The sequence below is a fragment of the Aquarana catesbeiana genome, linkage group LG02 (genome assembly GCF_042186555.1).
Source record: "Aquarana catesbeiana isolate 2022-GZ linkage group LG02, ASM4218655v1, whole genome shotgun sequence".
In the NCBI taxonomy this organism is placed as follows: Eukaryota; Metazoa; Chordata; class Amphibia; order Anura; family Ranidae; genus Aquarana; species Aquarana catesbeiana.
Window position 1 is genome coordinate 406,407,151 of NC_133325.1, and position 20,765 is coordinate 406,427,915.

Sequence of the window (20,765 nt, forward strand, 5' to 3'; positions counted from 1 at the left end):
TGTCAGGAAAGAGGGGAGTCCTTTCCCTCAAAGCATACCAAACCACATGCCCTCAATATGGGGGGCCAAGGGCCTCTTTCCCACAACCCTGGCCAGGTTATTGTGTGGGTCTGCAGGTAGGTGGCTTATCCGAATCTAGAAGCCGTTGTTTTAACTTCTCTACTTCTCTTCTCTCCTTCCCCTTTCCCCACTTCTTCCCCTCCTTCCTTATCTTTTGTTTATATCCTGACCTCCCTCTCCTTCTTTTCTTTCTCTCCTCCTACTTTGTTACTCTACTCTTAGACCCCTTTCACACTGGGGCCGCTTTGCAGGCGCTACAGCACTAAAAATAGCACCTGCAAAGCACCCTGAAAGAGCCGCTCCTGTCTCCAATGTGAAAGCCCCAGGGCTTTCACACTGGAGTGGTGCGCTGGCAGGATGCTAAAAAAAGTCCTGCTAGCAGCATCTTTGGAGCAGTGAAGGAGCAGAGTGTATACCGCTCTTGCCCATTGAAAAGAATGGGGCAGCGCGGCTGTACTGCCGGCATAGCGCTACTGCAGCATTGGTTTTCGGTGGTTTTAACCCTTTCTCTGCCACTAGCAGGGGGTAAAAGCGTCCCGCTAGCGGCCGAATAGAGCAGCGAAATTGACGGTAAAGTGGTGCTTTACCGCCGACGCACCCACCACCCCAGTGTGAAAGTAGCCTTATTAAGGGATTGGACTTTGTCCACTCCCCCCTACCATGACCCACATCTGTGGCCTAATCTTCAGCATCCCGTTATGTTGCCCTATTAGTATGCCTGTACTATGTAAGTTTGCGCTCATCATTCTTGAAATGTGAACAGCATGTCCGTCTTTAATGGTGGTAATTGGGGTTGCACCCATGCCACTTTTTTGAGATGGAGTAGAAATACCGATACTTATATATATTTTTTTTTCTTTTGTCATGTGACAGTGGCACTAATATGCAGCACTGATGAGGCGTGGACTGTGTCAGTTGTGTTTTTTACATATTTTTTATATCATTTTTTTCTTATTTTTACAGTTTCACCTTTTAAAATATTTATTACAATTTTTTTTTTTTTTTTTTTTCTATCTTTTTATTTATTTATTTTTTGTATCAGCCCTTTTAAAAAGACCCCTGACATCTCCCCTTTTAAAACAGGGAAAGCACTAACGACACATTCCCAAATCCCTTTCTCTGCAGCCTCAGCTTAACCCTAAACCTTAACCCTTAACTGGGAGGGGAGTAAGGACCGGAGGAGGACACAGGGGGACAGTCGGGTGATCGGTGCAGTAGTGGGGGCAGTTAAAACCACCGATCTCTCTGTATAACTTTTAATAAAGCATCTGACAGCCGCGGGAGGGAGAGGTGTAGAAAGCGGCTAAAAAGCTATACAGGGAGATTGGTGCTTTTAACTTCCCCCACTGCTGCACCGATCGCCTGTGAGACTGCCCAGCTCCCCTGCTGAGCTTGAGGACGCCTGGTCCGATGCAACAGGTATCGGATTAGGTATTAAAGCATTTGCACGAGTACCGAAACTCATGCAAATGCTTGGTATCGGTACCAATACTAGCATCGGTGCATCCCTAGTGGTAATGTCCATATCTTGTACCTCAACATGCCATTTTTGTGTTTTTTGATTCTTTTGAGTCTTTTACCCCTATGGTAAAGACGTGTTTAAATTTTATGTGGCTCCTGTGCTGAATTTAATATTTCGCTAATAAAACTTTAATAAAAGAAAAAGAAAAAACCTTGAGTCACTGGCTTGAAATGACTGTTCATATCATTTCTCACTTTACTTGCTGTATTTTTGTTTTGAGCAAGTGACTTAGAAAACATTGAAGCATAAGACAGCCATATTACTAGCTTTCTTGAAAAGTGCATAGCATCTGCACCATACCTATTTCTCAGTGGTGGGGTGGAATTATGGTGTGTATACTCCATAAATACATACAAATCAAATAAGGGACCCACTAATTTCTGGAAATAGTTGAGTAATTATTATCGCCGATTCGTCCGTGTGGACCAGATAGCTCCAAGACTATATGGAGTCAATACGTTTGAAACAATAGGAAGACAAAGGGATGTCTCCAAAAATACAAAAAGGCGGATTAGCCACGGTGTATCAAAAATAAAAAAGCTTTAATGAAAAAAACAGTATAATTAGTCCACAAGTGGTAACAATGACACCAATAAAGTGGAACCCCCCACCACGTGTACCCATGTAAACACAATAAAAAAAAGACAATGTTGTCACAATATGGTGCCACCAGAACTAAGGACACACACACCCACACCCACACCCCCACACACACCCCCACACCCAATTATGGAAGGACTGGTGCTGCTCAAGGTCGCTAGTCCAGTATGGAATAAGGTTTAATGTTCTGATGAACAATGGTTCCATGTTCTATATCTTTCCATTAATAGGGCTTGTGCACTAATTATGTAGAGCTATGATGATATAGTGAGTATATTTGCCTCCACAGGGTTATATAGCACACAGTAGTGGACCGGTTATGCAGCAGTGCATATGCCAAGATATAGCCGACTCAAATTAACCTGAGCTCTAAATGTGCCAGTGTCTAAGCATGAAAGGAGATAAATCTCTAAATGTCCTGTTGGCAGTTCGACCCGATCATGGGTTAAGATATCTGTCAATGTAGCATGCAGTATACACCTTATTGAACTTGTCAGTCCTGTGTTGAAAGGGTATAGCACAGCACTGGGAGCTCAGCTTAGGATTTATCAAAAAGGGGGGGTTGCCCGAAGGCTCTCACCCTCCGTTGTGTTCTCTGACGTGAAGGTGGTATATGGATGAACTCCCTTCATGATCGCTACAGTCAGCATGTTGATAAATCCTTGAGGTGTTTGTCTAGCAAACAACAACTTGGTGCGTGAGATCCAGTCGGACACTAATGCGTCGGCTCAGGAGAGTCGTGAGGCAGTGTGGAGCAGACTAATACAGCCAATCCATGCGGAAGGGGCGGCTTGATATGTCGTGCGCTAGTTGGAAAACATGATGGAGCTCAGGTCCGGGATGGCGCTGCCTGTGTCAACGCGTTTCACACACGTGATCATGCGTTACGTCAGGACGTATGACGTTCAATGTCTTCGTCTTTTTAAAGGGCAAATGCCCAATTGGCAATAATTACATCAGAACTTCATTTTGGGGCCATCTAGTGGTGACATCATATTGTAGCAGGGGAACAAAGGGAAAGAAATTGTGCACGACAAGTTAAATAGCCCATATTCTACGATCTGTTAGATTCAGAGCAAAAAACCCCCTTAACTTACAGGCCAGTGGGTTGCCCACCATGGCACTCTACAAAGTGTTGTGCTACTGGATTATCCTCTTTTTGCTTGATGCTCTTTAGGTGTTCACCAAATCTGACCCGTACCTGTTTTCAGTTTTGCCTGTATACAGCTTTTTGCACGGGCATTCCAGAATATAGAGAACCTGCATTGTGGCACAGTTAATAAACTGTTCTCATACTCGTGTAGTCTTTCAGAGTCAGTGAAGACCCTAGAGCGATCAACATAGCTACACATCCCACAGTGCCTGCCGGGGTACATTCCTTTCAGCCTAGGTAAATTTGTAAAGCCAATTTCTGTTTGGCGGTTGAAAGAACTCCTGACTGAACCAGGGTATAGTCAAGGTTCCAAGCATGTCTTGCCACCATGTGGGGTCTAGAGCCAACGATGGCCTCCATACCGTCAGAACGTGCAAGTATGTGCTAGTGATTTTGTAGGATCTTACCAATTTGATCCCACTGTGCCACCATACTGAGTAATCAATCTCGCAGGACCCTCTGGTACATCAATTGCTGTGCCTTGGGTACTTAGGAGGTCAGCTCTAGTTCTCTGCCCAGAAATTTTTTTTAGCCCTTCTAAGGGTACGGTGGGAGTAGCCTCTTTCCGTAAAGCGTCTATAGAATTTCTCTGCCTCATGTCTGTAGTCTTCCTCAGTGAAACAGTTCCTCTGAATCCTAAGGAACTGACCCACCAGGATCCCACAAATCGTGGTTTTGGGTGGTGGCTATCTGCATAAAGGAGGGTATTAGCTGCCGTTTTCTTCCTATACGTTTTGGTTACTAGTTTTCCCATCTCCAACCTAATGAAAAGGTCAAGGAAGGAGATCTGATGGGGGTCCACCACGTAGGTCAGACGGATATTGCGGGTATTATGGCCAAGTTCCTCCATGAATTCCATCAATTCTGTTCTGGAGCCCTCCCATACCATCAAGACATTGTCGCTGTACCTTACCAGGTGCAAGCATGGCCAAGGTACATCGACGAGGTATAGACCACCTCCTCCTTCCACCATCCAAGGTGGAGGCAAGCATATGCGGGTGCCCATGGGGCACCCTTAGAGGTGCCTCATATTTGTTGGTAATTGGGTCCTGCAAATTTGAAAAATGTTTCAGTGCCATGTCAAGAAGTTCAATGACCAACTCATTTTGAGCCCCCATGGTGGGAAATTTTTCTTCCAGGAAGTGGTACATTGCAGAGATACCCCATTCATGAGGTATAGACGTGTATAATTACTCTACATCAATACCAACAAGGAGTATGTCCACCTGGAAGCTCAAGTCCTTGATCTTATTAAGGACATCACCGGTATTTCGTACATATGAAGGTAATGTACTTACCAAGTCCTTAACAAGAGAATCTATGTATTTACAGATACTAGTATATATGTATCCTCATACTCTGTACACAAAATCTCTGACATGTAAAAGTTGCATCACTTTTTATATTGTCTAGTTTGTCATTTTTTACAGACTATAAAACATGCCTGGCTTCTTTATAGACAGATTTAAAGCTAACATCTGAGTAAGCTAACAGTCACACATAGGACTTCCACTATATTTTCTCTAAAAAGCTACTAGATTTTACAAAATCCAAGAGGTTTAAGAGGTTCCTGCTTGGTGTACTTCACATACTAGTAATCCTCAAGGATATTAATGTTTTATATCACATCTCTCATGACGTGTTGGGATTCCTGCTGAACAGTGGGCATCCATGGTGGTGACTGTTGGCAGTGATTTAGGTGGTCACATAGAGCATACAGCACAATGAGTGGTGTGGGTGTGCTTAAGCCTTAAACGATAATTTCACCTTTGGGAACATGTTACACCTGTTTTTAGGGTGGAACGTGTAACATGTTCCCACTCCTGTAGCATCTCCCCGATCCGCTACATCTAGTGACAGTGAGCAGCCATTTCATTCATCCATTCACAGGGTTCTGTGAATGGGGAAACAAGTACCGTCAGCCTTTGCAGCTGTCTGCTTGTAGTTCTCAATGAACTACCAGGGTGCTGATGAGCACTCCTAGTTAGTTGATGCTTCCTGTCAGTGTGTAACTGCTTGCCCATACGAGCAGACAGCTTGCACAGTCTGCATTATATCCATTATGAACTCACTGGTGGATTTTTTTCACAAATATTGCAGACTTTAATGTGATTTAGCGATTTCCCCCCCCATTTGTTTACTCTCCTGATATAGTGCTGCACGTTTCTATTGTATTCTGACAGCAGGGACACTTCCTGTGTCAGAGTACAGTGGTCACTGCTGTAGCGGCTCATCGAATGCTGGTTTTCCAGCAGGATTGTTCAATGGAAGCTGGTCTAACAATCGGCTTAGGTTCAACAGAGAGACTACACACAGATCAAAGTTCGGTCAGTTACTGGTAAGTGTTCCTTGGCAGCCTTTCTTTCTCAAAGTGGGTGCCTCATCTGTTCTGCTAAAAGCTGCACCCCTATACCAGTAGAGAGACCTGTGAACTTCCTGCCCATGGAAGGAATGATCAGCAGTTGATGAGATTAATCCCACTGTTTTTTTTTTTTTTTTTTTCTTGAGTCCTTTGTACTCAGCTGCCACCTGAAGTCCACTTTTACACAGGTTGGAGTCTGCCTGCACAGTGGGAAATCTGTCTTCTGATCCCCACTGAGCAGGTGGATGGCTGGATCAGGCCACCCGTGTGAAAGGGGCCTAATTCTGACTTTTTCTAGGCTTACATTTGCTACCTGAAGATACAGCCAGGCAACTGTGATTTTCAGGTCAGCAATGAAAGCCCATACTTCTGTCATGAAGGAAGTATTGTAAAATGAACAGGTGCGTGTTAATGCCCACCTCATCCTCGGTTTATGCTCTCCTTTCCTTCACTACTAAAGTGTAACTTTACCCATAACTTGATAAAAAATAATGTTCTTTAGCAAGGAACATACATTTCATATTATGCTACCAAAATTATTGTGTCCTGTAAATTGCCTCCAGCATTGCTCCTGTTTATTTTTGCTGGAGGCTGACATTTTGCTGAAGCCCAGAGCCCCTGAACAGTGGTTAATTTATAAACCCGAACTAAACCCATCGTTTTAACGATTAAAAAAAGTTACATTCCTGAAATGTTGGGATTGCTAACTGTCACATTTGCTTGTGTTCTCAAACTGTCAAGCCTTCAAATGGCTCATGTCAAAACGGATCACATGTGCAGCACCATGGCAGTTGCAGATCAAACAGAAGCAGCTTCCTTGGTTGTAAGGAATAGGAGGATTTAAATCCACTTTCAGGCTGTCAGCAGATCGGTCTCTATAAGTTCAGCAGTGCCTAAAGATAGAGAGCAACTGAGTGAGCATGTGCAGAACAGGTTGAGACTGTGTGTGTTTTTTTTTTTTTTTTTTTTTTTTTTTTTTTTTTATTACTGGATTTTAAACTGTAGAGACACTTCTTCTTTTTTTTTTTTTTTTTTTTTTTTTTTTTTTTAATGTTTTTACATCGCCAAACCTGCAAAAGGGGCCAGCCTGCAGTGATCTAGCAGGACTTGATTTACTGACTAAAGCTCCACTTTAAGCTGTCAGCTCAGCATGTAACTTTCTCCCCTTATGATGCAGGGATGGTAACCAGAGCACCAATTTGCTAGGTATTAGTGCAGTTATGTGTGGACAGGGAGATCATCTTTAACTATAATTATGTGAAAGGCCTATTAAAAAATGACTGTGGCAAACAGTGCAATAATGAGATTGCAAATACAATTTGTCAGAGGGCTGTGGAGAGTTCCAGTGAAAATGTAAGCACAACCAGACCTAGTGTTTTTGGAAATGCCCTCTACCCTTTGTGAAAATATAAGCACAACTAGACGTAGTACTTCTTGAGATGCAAGATCTTGCAGTGCCACCGCTGACATAATACTGCTGCAGCAGGGTTGTTGCAGCTTGGGTTAAAGGATTTTACTTCACCCAACCTGGCCATCATACCCTCTGATACGCCTTTGTTGCACATACTGGCCACCCTAGTTACACTCTGCACTTTTATCTCCCGTGTATACTTCCTGCTGTTGTACCATTTTTGCATTCCTCTCCTGTACTTGTGGTTTGTCTTAATGCCCTTTATACACCTCTCTGGCACATACTGCCTACCCTTCTTACCCTATGCAATCCTCTCCGGCACATACTGCCTGTTGTCGTACCTGCATTTCTCTCCTGCATTTACCACTCATGTCAAACCCTCCGCCACACCTCTCCTACACACACTGCCTTCCCACATGCCCTCCACCATTATTCTCCTGAACATAATGGATACTGTCATACCTACCAAACAGCGTTCTTGCACATAATACCTGCTAAAGCACTACTTTAACATTATTGTTAACTTGCCTGTTTCTTGTCTGGTGATTAGCCTAGGCTTATGACATCATGCACAGGTCTCTCTCTCACTGGTGAGAGTTTGCCAGGAAAGGAGGGGGATGAGTCCTACAAGGGCCAATGAGTTGCAGGGCTTTAGGTGTGTGTCTGTGTAAATGCACAAAGGGAACAGGCAGCAGCTTCATCTGCCAACAGTTAAAATGGTTGCAGCCAGACTCCGTGGAGGGAGATTTCTGCAGCATATTTGGCAAGTACAGAATTGCAGTATATATAAAATAAATATGCAAAGTGGTTGGAGGGAAGCTTCAGAATGGCAAAGATGTTTTTATTACAAATTATGTGAGCAGACAGCAGTTCCTCTTTATGATTTGTTCCTAGTGTCACAGTTGTCATGCCCTACAAGTAAAAATTCTGTTAATTCCCCACCAGATTCCATAGCGAGTCCCAGGAAGGACAACAGTCGCATGAAGAGTTACAAAAATAAGGCTCTAAACCCAGAAGAGATGCGCAGAAGGCGTGAAGAGGAGGGAATTCAACTCCGCAAACAGAAACGTGAACAACAGGTCAGTATATCTGGATTAAAAAGTTTACGTAGCACAAAACGGCTAGCCTGATTGTGAAGCTCCTTTTCAATCCCCCCCCCCCACAAATATTTGTGAAAAAAAAAAAAAGTACAAAATATTTGTAGAAAGAGTACAGTGTGTAAACAGAGGAGGGTATTCTTGCATAATAAATGAGACAATTTCTTACACGTAGTTATCAGCTGCTAAAGTATATCCTATTGTAGCGTATAAAGCCATTAGGCTGCACTCAAAGGATGTCAGGCTAGGCATACATATATCCTCTATTCACTATCTAGTAATATTGGTTTCTGCAGCACGTAGGTATACGCTGCCCCTCATACACAAAATATGGAAGAGGGGAATCAAACAGAGAATAGAAGAAAGGGCAAATGGTCAAACCTGGAGATTTCACCTGATGCGAAGTCTACTTCACTTTTGAGGGTGTAATTGGTTATGAATATATTGAGCCTATGGGTCTCATGTTTTGTCAAATTGTTTAGGAGTGTCATTTGATTATCCCAGCAATTTTTTTTTTTTTTTTTTTTCCATCATTATCCCAAAAATATTTCTTTTAGCCTATGCTAAGGAAACAGGGGTTTCTCCATGCACTGTTGATGGTAATTTAGTATAGTTATAGTATTTGGTTCGTTAAGAAATTTTTGTGGGATTTCCAGCTCAGAAATCTGCTGGAGCATTGAAAAACCCCCATTCTAATACTCCCTAATATGGGGGTGTTCCCACTATACGTGGAACCTAGTGCCTCATAGGACACATCCTTGAAAGCATAGTGAGGAGATTCTCAGTTATATCTTTGCAAGGTGGGAAGGAACCTAGTTAAGATCTTTAGATTTGCTTCTATCAGAGACTCATTTAAAATGCATCAAAAGGAAGATTGGTAACGGATGTGCCATTGGGGTGGCTCTATATCTACAGAGATCTTCCTATCCTACTTTTTCATATAACCCATTTTGTAAGGAGGATTGAGCAAAAGCCTGTAGATGGTGGCTATGCCTGACTGAAGCTCGTATTGTTGCAGTGTTAAGTTATACTAAAAGTTAGCTTAATCTGACTATTTTTCCCAAGCCATCTTCTAGGACAGCTTCATGAGAGAAAGACCCCTCCCACCTAGACGGGAAACGCATGATCCATATTGATGTAAAAAAGACCACACCCTCATCAGTAACTCAGTTTTATGTGCTATAAAGTTTGCCATACCCTGACCCTGCTGGGCTGGATCTTGAGAGCTAGCATGACTTTTGGGCACTAAGCTGTGCATTTTGGGACTTTCCAGACCTGAATGCACTGTGTAAGCCATGTAGCACTTTCCAGGTCCAGAGTCGTGCCATGGCTCCAATTGTGACCCTGTCTCTGAATACTGACATAAGGACAGTCGGACTAAAGCAGTGTACTACATCAGTCTGCATACATGGGTGCTTTTTCAAATTTCCCGCCAACACTGGTTTAAGGGTTAAGGCTGTGGGACCGAGCACTAAAGCCTTATGTTGAGTGGGATTCCTCGTGCACTTTACCTGACATTCATCCTGGATGAAATGCCACACCGCTGATCGCCTGCTGCTGAAACACCACATGGATGTAATCTGGAAAGCAAAAACATTTTTTTTTTTTTTTTTTTCCGGGTCTTCATCTTAGAAGTGTCCCTCAGCACCACTGGTTGAGGTCGAGGCCTCCTCTGTGTCCACTTGTGACTTCCTAGCTGGCTGTTCTCATTTACTGGTTATTACATTCACAGACGTGCTATACTCTGCCTTCTTGTGAAATGCCTTACAGAGTCTGTCTCTGACCCCCCCTGGACCTTTGGCTCCTGTTATCATCTCTGATTCAGATTTAGTTCCAGCTGCAGTCTCACGCCATTGACTCAGATTTTCTTTGAGTTGCTTCAAACCTTATTGATGCAGTTCATATTACCCTGCATCTGGAGGATCAGGCTGCTGCTCTAGGCCTTGGGTCGTTTAATGCACCTACAGTTGCAAAGACCTTTCCACTAGGCCTACTATTTGATTTGTTCCCTTATGCCAGGGGTCTTCAAACTTTCTAAGCAAAGGGCCAGTTTACTATCCTTTAGATGTTAGGGGGGCTGAGATGTGGTCAGTAGGAATTTTAATATGCCCCAGTGCTATTGGGAGTAAATGACTTGGCAATCAGTGGGAGTAAAAATATTCCAAACTCGCCTGTAGTTAGAACAGTGCCCTATCATTGGTATTGGTAAGAGAAATAGTACCGCATTGTTGTCCGTGGAAGAAAGAGTGCCCCATTGTTGGTTTTATTAGGTGTAATAGTGCCCCGTCGTTGGTGTCAGTCGACGGGATAGTGTCTCGTATCAGTGGGAGGAATAGTGCCCTAAGGGCCAGATAAAGGCAAGCAAAGGGCCACATCTGGCCTGCGGGAAGCAGTTGGGAGACCACTGCTCTATGCTATCTGTAAACACTTTAAAGGGTCCTGGGCCCCACCTGAAATCTGTTAAACTCTTCCCCTTTGAGAGGCAATTTGTAAATAATTAGTCTGTTCCCATCGTAGAAACACCAGTAACCCACTTTATTTGGAATACAACTAAACTGGTTGAGGGTGTGCTTACCTTTCTGGATTTCACTGACCTGCAGTTGTAGACCCTTCTTAACCACTTCAATACCGGGCATTTTCCCCCCCTTCCTGCCCAGGCCAATTTTCAGCTCTTAGCGCTGTAACATTTTGAATGACAATTGCACAGTCATGCAACGCTGTACCCAAATAAAATTTTTATCATTTTTTTTTTCCCCACAAATAGAGCTTTCTTTTGGTGGTATTTGATCACCGCTGCGGTTTTTATTTTTTGCACTGTAAACAAAAAACGCGACAATTTTGAAAAAAAACACTATTTTTTTACTTTTTGCTATAATAATAAATATCCCAAGTTAAAAAAAAACAAAAACAATTTTTTTTTCCTCAGTTAAGGCCAATTATATGCATCCTTCTACATATTTTTGATAAAAAAATCGCAGCAAGTGTATATTGATTAGTTTGCGCAAAAGTTATAGCGTCTACAAAATAGGTTATTGATTTATGGCAGGGATATGCAATTAGTGGTCCTCCCAGCTGTTGCAAAACTACAAGTCCGATAATGCCTCTGGGTGTCATGCTTGTGGCTGTCAGAGTCTTGCTATGCCTCATGGGAGTTGTAGTTCTGCAACAGCTGGAGGTCCGCTAATTGCATATCCCTGATTTATGGCATTTTTTTTATAATTATTATTTTTTTTTATTTTTTTGGCGCGCATATCAGCTCCTTGGTAACGCGGCGCTCCCCCCACCCATACCCCAGGGAAGCCGAGGACGTCCTATGACGCCCGCCCAGAATGAGAGATCCCATCTGCGGACGTCGTATGACTATGGGCGGATAGGGAAGTGGTTAAAGGCTATTTTGAATTGGCTGTTCTGGCCCTCTGTCCCCTGTTGGTGGTAACCTTAGTTATTGTAAACCTCAGACTAGAGCTGCACAATTAATCGTTAAAAAATTGTGATCTCGATTCACCCCCTCTAACATCTCTCCTGCTGAGTTTGCCAATTCTTTCATATAAACAAGTGCTGAGATTATCTACTCAGCTGTCAAAAGAAAGCATCTGGGCAGTCTGCCAAGTTTATAACATGAAACATTGTAACTAAGCTTCTGCCTTAGATCAAAGGGATAGAACTTCTGTGTAAATAATCCGGGCAGTCTGCCAAGTTTTCAACAAGGTGTAAATGCAGGAAGTTTACCCACTTAAGGTCTAAACCTTTTTTGACGCTTCTTTCTTAAGTTAAAATCAATATTTTTTGCTAGAAAATTACTTGGAACCCCCCAACATTATATATATTTTAGCAGAGACCCTAGGGAATAAAATGGCAATTGCTGCAATATTTTATGTCACACTGTATTTGCCCAGCGGTCTTTCAAATGTAATTGTTTTGGAAAAAAAACAAAAAAACTAAACAGTAAAGTTAGCCGAATTTTTTTTTTTTTTTTTTTTTTGTTTTAATGTGAAAGATGATCTTACGCTGCTAGAATCGAGATCTTTTTTTCTAAGCCAAAAAATCATGATTCTCATTTTAGCCAGAATCGTGCAGCTTTACCTCAGACCTGAAATGAGAACAAAGCATCTCCCTCTGTAGTATGTACTTGTCTCAAGTAAAAGCACTAAATGTATTTTCTGTCTTCTGCTTTGCTCCTCTATCGGCACCAATCACTTCTGGCAAATTTTCCTGACTGCAAGAGAAAAAAGGTGACAGGAGGGACCTCCAGCATATTGACAGCCTTGTCTCTGTTCCTGTGAGCTGTGTGAAGGGGGGGGGGGTGTTCCTTTCCCTCCAATCAGCTCTCAGAGCTCTCCTCACTGAGCTCTGCACAGTGTAACTACAGCTCTCTGCCCCCCTTTTCTCTGAAGTCCCAGACAAGCTTATAAATTCAGCACTTTGAACAGATGTAGAGAAGGAAAGCCTGCAGACAGATAGCATTTATGTAGGAGGATTTGTTTCATCTGTGTATCACCTGAGGATAGTCCCTTCACTAGGTATATGTGAGGGATTACAACCACTTTAATAAGTCAAACCATGTCAGACTAGATAGATTTTTTTTTTTTTTTTTTTTTTTTTAAGAGGGATCTCCTACTGCTGGGGTAGGTCCCTGTTTTATGGAGCAGTTAGAACAAATGTTTGGAGCCTTGTGCTTTAGCTGTAATGGCTTGTTAGAAACTTGTCTAGCACAGGAAACCCTCCTGATGCGTTGCGCACTCTGGCTCGGTAGTTGGGATGCTGATGCTGTATCCAAGGAGTAGCTGGTTCAGTTAACTTTTGAGACATCCTATCTTCGGACCTGTCCTTGACACCATGATTTGCAAGACTGTGGCTGTTGAGTGTGGTGTTGCCTTAACACAGTGGAACCATGAAAAGGTCAGTGGAATACCATTCTTCTGCTTCACCTACTTTGACAGTAGGCACTCATAGGCCTTCCGAGCCTAACTCCCAGTCAGCCCCTGGAGCTCAAAGCCAGATAACTTATCTAAACAGCCTTCTGCAAGAAGGTGCACCACCGTTTCTTCCGTTGACCTAGACCAGTTCCCGACCCTAAAAAGAACTTGACCCCTCTGTCTTTCAGGGGCACCTGCTACTTCTCGAAAGTACTGGGCACAGCACTTACCCTAGTGCCTTTTCTGGCACCCCAATTGTAGGATGCTCAGATGACCTTTTCCAAAGAGGGTCAGCTTTTTGCACCCTTACAGTCAGAACCCTTCTGAAGGACATAAAACCTGCAAGCTTCAACCAGATAGAGCTGTGCAGGCATTTGTCACTGGTAACTACTGGTCACCAAAGTGAGAGGCCGTGCATTTTAAACCCTTGCTGAAACGGTGTCCACCTTGTGTGTCAATCGACCCTTTTACCCTTTTTGTTAAGGAATTTCTCCCTTGTTCTCCATCAGAGTGCTATAGGCTGTTAGGCAAAAACTTCTTAACATGTGTCCCTTTCTCTCATTGGCTGTGAGACCTTTTTAGCCCCCCCCCCCCCCCCCCCCGACCCCACTTTTTTTTTTTTTCCCTGAACCCGATCGTTACGGGGACGAGCCTAACTCCAGCCACTGTTTCAGGTCCTCATTGGATAGATTGTTGATAGCGGCAGGAGCCATTGGCTGCTGTCAATCAAATCCAGTGACACGGTAACCACGGGGTGGGGCCAAGTCCTGCTGTCTGTGTCAATGGACGCAGCAGCAGGACTCGGGAGCGCGTCCGCACGAGTGCCCCGAATAAACGTGGGTCTCCGTGGGGGCATGGATATATGGAACGTTTTAATAATATGGCTCTATCCCTTTCTACAGCTTTGGCTATTGCTCTGTTAACATACCTGGACTTGTATATGCGTGCTACTAATCTAGAGGCTATTGTTTCACACTCCTGGACAAAGCTGCTTTCAGTGGAACAGTTTCTCTTCGCTCTTGTGCATTCACCAAGTGGAACTACATCCAATAGGTTGGATGCATAATTTTCTCATCTATATTCATATGCCCTAATTTTCACTCAATATCTCACTATGAATCAGTTCTTTTCCTGAAATCTCAGTTTTGAACCACAAATAGTTTAATGGTTTTTATTCAGGTTTTTTTACCACTTCAGCCCCGGAAGGTTTTACCCCCTTCCTGACCAGAGCACTTTTTACAATTTGGCACTGCGCTTCTTTAACTGGTAATTGCACGGTCATGCAATGCTGTACCCAAATGAAATTTGCGTCTTTTTTTTTTTTTTGCAATATAAACAAAAAAATTTTGAAAAAAAAATATTTTCCACTTTTTTTGTTATAAAAAAAAAAAAAAAATACAATAAACTCAATTTTAGTCATACATTTAGGCCAAAATTTATTTAGCCACATGTCTCGGGTAAAAAAAAAATTCAATAACTGTATATTGGTTTGCGCAAAAGTTTTTATAGTGTCTACAAACTAGGGTACATTTTCTGGAATTTATGCAGCTTTTAGTTTGACTGCCTATCATTTTCTTGAGGTGCTAAAATGGCAGGGCAGTACAACCCCCTCCCCCCCCATGACCCGATTTTGGAAAGTTGTCACTGAAATGTATATATTGCTCAAAAATGCCATGGGCATATGTGAAATGAGACCCCAAAAAACATTCTGCTGCTTCTGAGTACGGGGGTCCCACACAATAGAACTATAGAGATCTTCTGTGAAAAACGACGAATAAAAATCAAGTGATGTAAAATCAACTTTTTCCACCTGAATTCTGGGTTGGCCAGTGAATGGGGGAAGTACGGGTGCTGCAGAGGGGGGGAGCCCGGAATATGGATTGGCAAATGCAGCAGGAAGGGCACTATGGGCTCGACTGGCCTGTCTTTGTTTTCTTGGTGGCAGCGGGACACTAGTTGTTCTAGCCACCTCACCAGCTTGAACTGCACTTATGGAACTCGCCACGTCACCACGCGATACTGCAGTGCTGGTTTGACCAGGATGTACTAGTCCGCTTGTGCTTGCCAGTTCACCAGAAGGATGAGCAGCACTAGTACTGGCTCTCTGCTCCATACGAGAGCCCTGCGGTTCTTGCACCTCAAAGACAGCAGAACAGGGTTGGGTACGCCTGACCTTGGCTCTGACCACGGAGTTGTGGTCCCTGCCATCTGTTGGGGTGCCTCTGCCGTCTGCAGGATAGTATTGACAGATGGGTGACTTCCTCTTCACTCTTATCTATCATGCTCAGAAACATGTAGGCCTTTTCACTAGTGTACCTTAGATTGGACATTTTGGCCTCTAAATTTCCTGGTACACTAGTGAGACTCCCAGGAAAAGAGCACCTGACTGTCAGCGACTGCTTCAAAAGCTACCAAAAAAACTGTTAGCGTTTGCAGGGATCAGGCCTGACTCTGCAAATGCTGCAGTTATGTGTTTAGTGTTTTGTAAGTGACAGTGATTGCTTGATACCGCACTTGGGTGGGCTGGTATGGGCGGAGGGGCTAAATGCAGGTGCTAGCAGGTATCTGGGCTGATCCCGCTAACACTGCGTTTTTAGGAACCCTAAACTACTGGGGGTGCTAGTATCGATCTGATCAGATATTGATCCGTTCAGACACTATACTACTAAGGGAGGTGTATGGTGGGTGTTAGCGCTAATCTGACGCTGCCTGGGGCGACACAGAACCCTGACTGATGCTAAAACCTAACTGATATCACCCGCCGGGTGATCAGGGGGTTATATCTTTTATTCAGGTAATATACGGCAGGTACCCTGACGCTATAAAAAAAAATAACTAACCAGCGTCACCCATAACACTAATACGATGATTACTGGTGACGGGGTGATCGAGGGGTTAAACTTTTATTAGGGGGTACCCTAAAGCTAGCTGGGCCTACCACTAACTGACTGCCCTAATGCTGATTAGTGTCACAAATGACACCAGTACAGTGATCAGTGAAAAATCTAACTGCACTGGGTAACACTGTGAAGGGGTTAGCTGGGGGGGGATCGGGGGGTGACAAGTGTGCCTACGTGTACTGGTGTTGGTGTAGTGTTTGGTGCAACTTGCTGTGAGATGTTCTCGCTCCTTTCTCCAGAACGAAAAGAGTTCCACAAGGGGAGATGACATCACTTCCCCTGCCTGTGTTTACACTTACAGGCAGTGGAAGGATTTCATTCACCAGAACCGATCAGCAGATCCAGGCCATAAATTATTGGCCTGGACCTGAAGATTGATCGTTCTGAAACAAATCTGATGGTCGCGAGCTTGCCCCTTACAGGTACGGGATTTAGCGCAGCGGTGCCGTTGTGCCCCAGTAAATGTACGCGACACGGTCGGCAAGTGGTTAAAACCCAGAATTCATGTACGATAATCTATAATGATTATCATTTGTATTTTCATGTTTATTGTGTCAATGTATAAATGCATCTTAAATCTATGCAAAAAATGTTTTTACCTTCAGCCTAGGTTTAAAATAGTGCGATGCGGGAACCAGCACAATTACATTGCTGAATTCCCGCATTGCATGTCTCCCGCAAGCAGTTCACACTGTCCTCTGCAAACCGCTGCGGGTGTTAATACATTGTTAATGACACCCCTAGAACGGTTCACAGATCGCAGTGCGAACTGTGGATTTGTACAGGAATCTGATCGCATGGGTGGGAACACCCATGCGATCAGATTCCACTGCGTAAAAAACAAGTCCCTGCACCCTCTTCTCTCCTCCTCCCTCCTCGTGTGGCTGAACTCGCATTGCTCACACATCCCATGTGATAACACCTACGTGTGGGTGCGAATCACATACGATGTCTGAGATCGCACTAGTCTGAACCTAGGCTCAGAGAGTCTCTATACAATGAAGATTCTCATCTATAGCTAAATGCATTGACTAATGAATGGGAGTGGTTCTAGTCTTTTTTTGTATACCGGTATATGTTGGTGCTGGTTATGTGGGTTACTATGCTGTGAGCAAGGCTCTTCACCGAAACATGTTAGCGGTTTAGCAGTTACTTTGTGCTTGGTGATTTATTGAATCAAAAATTTGGATGGATTCCAGAGTGCGGGTCCTTTCCAAATACAGTAAAACCTTGGATTGGGAGCATAATTCGTTCCGGAAGCATGCTTGTGATCCAAAGCATTGTCTGTCAAAGCAAATTTCCCCATAAGAAATAATGGAAACTCAGTTTCGTCCCACAACCATTTGTTCATAAGTCCTTCAGTAATCAGTTTATAGTCCATATAAAAAGATTATAGCAATGTAATAGGTTGTGTAGCCGTAAAATGTCCATCCACAAATGGAAGCCTCCACAAGGGGATTAGAAGCAAAATCCAGCAGAAGCTACAGAGTATGAAAGAGAAGAGAGGCGCCTCTAAGTATAGAAATATGGTTACATTTAATGAAGGTACAACATTTAGAGCCCACATGGCTGATGATTAAAAGAGGCACATCTAAGTATGCAGGCATCCGGGGTAAAGCTGTCCACCTCACCTCCGGCTCTCACCGCTGTCAGTCTGCAATTGTAACCGGGAAGACTGCCCTGCAGTAGAGTGATCTGAAAGCGAGGCTTGAAGCGCTCATGGAGCTCAGCGTGGAAGGGACGTCAATGGTGGTGAGGAGGATGGTCTATGTGGACAGCTTAACCCCGGATGCCTGCATACTTAGATGTGCCTGTTTTAATCATCAGCCATGTGAGTTGCTAAATGTTGTACCTTCATTAAATGTAACTGTATTGCTACACTTAGAGGCGCTTCTTTTATCCTCAGTTGTGACATGACGCTACTTGTATATCAAGTCAAAATGTATTTAAAAAAATTGCTTGTCGGGGGCGTGGCCTAGCACAGCATGGAGTAGGACGTCTTTCTAGAGAGCTCCGTCCATTGCTCCTTAATCTTCTCCATCCTGGACTCTAAGTGCACTAAAATAAGCTGGACCACATCCCTGCAGCCTGGGGAAGACATTGAGCACAATCCTGAAACGATTGGCCCCACGGCGGCCCGAACGGAGCGGCGATCTCCCACACGGCGGCCGCAACTAGGCAAGACCGCGGCTTCAGCCTACTCCCGGAGGCCGCGGCCATCTTGGGCCTCCGCTCCTCCGGCCCTGAACCGATCTGCCTGCTTGAAAAAGGTACTCCACACATAGACACCTTATCCTGGGGCAAGACAAACAAGGCCTATCTAGCCAGAGGGGACCCCGAGGAGGCCGAAAATTACACCCGGCCCGGACTGCGGCCTGGGCTTATAGGAGTTATACGGCGGCCATCTTGGTACACCTCCCCTCCCTGCCTATGTACTCTGCATAGATACAACCCTGGTATATCCCACCGGACGGCCTTCACTAGAACCCCCTATATCCTGAGGGACATAGTCCCAAAATAACTTCTTCACGGTAAAATAAAGCCAATCCTTAACCCCTGAGGGTCTCTGAGCCTGGGACAGTGTCCATCTTTCACTCAACAAGTCGGGGTGGTGCACTCAGCTAACAGAGTTTCTGGGGTCCACCTGGGACCTTCGTACAATGTCACCATCCAAGGCACAAAAAGCAGCGGCAGCAAAACTAGAGCAATACCGCAGGACAGGAACAGAAAAAGAAGATATGGAGGAAGAGGGAACAACCGAGAAAGCTGGAGCAGGAGAACGGACTGTAGGTGACACCGACAAACTTCTGGAAGCAATCAACTTTTGCAGAACCTCTCTCACAGCTCAAATTGAGGAGGTCAAGGTGGACATTTCTCTTATTAGACAGGACTTTCAAAAGCTCAGGGAAAGAGTGAAAGAAACTGAGACCAGACTAGGAGAAGTGGAGGATGCTATCCCACCATTGCAAACATCCTCAGACCGCGTGCAAAGGCAAATACAGCAACTCCTTTTAAAACAAGATGATATGGAGAATAGGCTGAGAAGATGTAATATACGCCTGATAGGCCTGCCGGAGGGGTCAGAGGGTAAGGACACTTCTACTTTTTTGGAACAACTATTGATCAATACTTATGGAAGAGAGGTGTTTTCCCCCATGTTTGCGGTGGAACGGGCACATCGCATGCCAGCAAGACCCCCTCCACAAGGAGCTCCTCCCTGTACGTTCATAGCTAAACTCCTTAATTACAAGGATCGGGACACTGCTTTGAGAATGGCAAGAGAGAAGGGCAATATCCCAGTGGGGAATGTCAAGGTAGCCATATTCCCAGACTTCTCGGCAGAGGTACAGCGCCGTCGTCAGAGTTTCATGGAGGCCAAACGTAAACTAAGAAATCTGCAATATAAATACTCAATGCTTTTCCCAGCCCGACTTAGGGTGGAGCATGAAGGGCGAGTGGTCTTCTTCGAGGACCCAGAGGAAGTAATCTCCTGGTTGGAACGACGAGTTAACCCTCAACAAGCTGATTGATATAGTTCCTTTGATAAAGTGTCTGAGACCAAAAAGGCTCCTACCAGTACAAATTTAAAGCACAAATCCCGCTTATTTACAGCACAAGAGTCACATTACCCTCCGGGGCTCCGGAGTGAGAAGAAGTCCTACAGTTAACATGTATCGTGCAGCGAGACTTTACCCCACACAGCTCTGGGAAACAGCAACATGTTCATTGGAACTCTATCCGGAACTTAATAGCTGCAAATAAATGGAAACAAGAAGATCGAGGGATAATATTACATGGTTTGCAAGTGATATGGGTGATATTTTTCACTTAATTAGTGTCCGGAGGCTGAACCAATTGATTTACATTCCACTACTCAGGAGGAAGTTAGAATGTTTCCCAGATAGCGACCAGTTTAGGGTCTATGCCCGCACAAGTTGGGGTCAGTGTAGGGCAGGGAGGGGGGCAGGGGTTCAAATGTTCTTAGTTTGTTTAATTTTGAATGTGCATACACACAATAGAAAACAGGTAACGATACATATGCCAGATATATGGGAGAAAATCTATATACCATATCGCTGGTATTTGAGTCAGATATCTCTGCAAGTTAATATTCTGTATACCTTGTCCAGAAAGCGCAAATTGTTCTATACAAATGTTATATTAATGATTAAAATGCTCAGCATATGGCATCCTAGAAATTTTTGACATGGAATGTGAGGGGGCTGCGTGAGAAATTTAAGCGCGCAGCGGTCTTCACATTTCTGAAGAAGCAACGCGCTGACATAATAGCACTAGTGGAAACCCACATTGAGGGAAGCATTCAGATGACGCTCCGCAGGCCATGGGTAGGTTGGGCGTACCACTCTACCCACACATCTAGGGGAGTTTCTGTATTGGTTGCTAAATCCAGTACATTTTGAATTATGTGAGCTAACTACTGACCCGAATGGCCGCTATATATTCATTCATGCCAAGGTGTATGGGGAGCCTTTGCTGATAATGGCTTTCTATATACCACCTCCATTTAACATGTCTATGGTCAAGGAAGGCATATCATATATGACCCGACATCCAAATATAACGGCGGTATGGTTGGGGGATTTCAATGTTACCCTGAACCCGGCTTTAGACAGGCTACAGATAACATCAGCAACACCCGGTGCTCCCACAGAAACTAGGTTCTCCAGGCTTATCTTCACCTTCCACCTAATAGATACATGGAGACACAAATTCCCTCTGGTCA

General features: G+C 44.1%; 1 protein-coding gene across 2 annotated transcripts in view; it reads left to right on the top strand.

Moving 5' to 3' along the window:
* Window positions 1-20,765, top strand: part of KPNA6 (karyopherin subunit alpha 6) — a 91,939-nt gene that overhangs the window by 4,407 nt on the left and 66,767 nt on the right. For both annotated transcript variants that reach the window (XR_012241662.1, XM_073615381.1), the window contains exon 2: window positions 8,054-8,187. Coding sequence is in view for 1 of the 2 variants with exons in the window: in XM_073615381.1 (XP_073471482.1) it covers window positions 8,054-8,187 (134 nt within the window). In the remaining variant the exon portion in view is untranslated. The remainder of the gene's footprint in view (window positions 1-8,053; window positions 8,188-20,765) is intronic.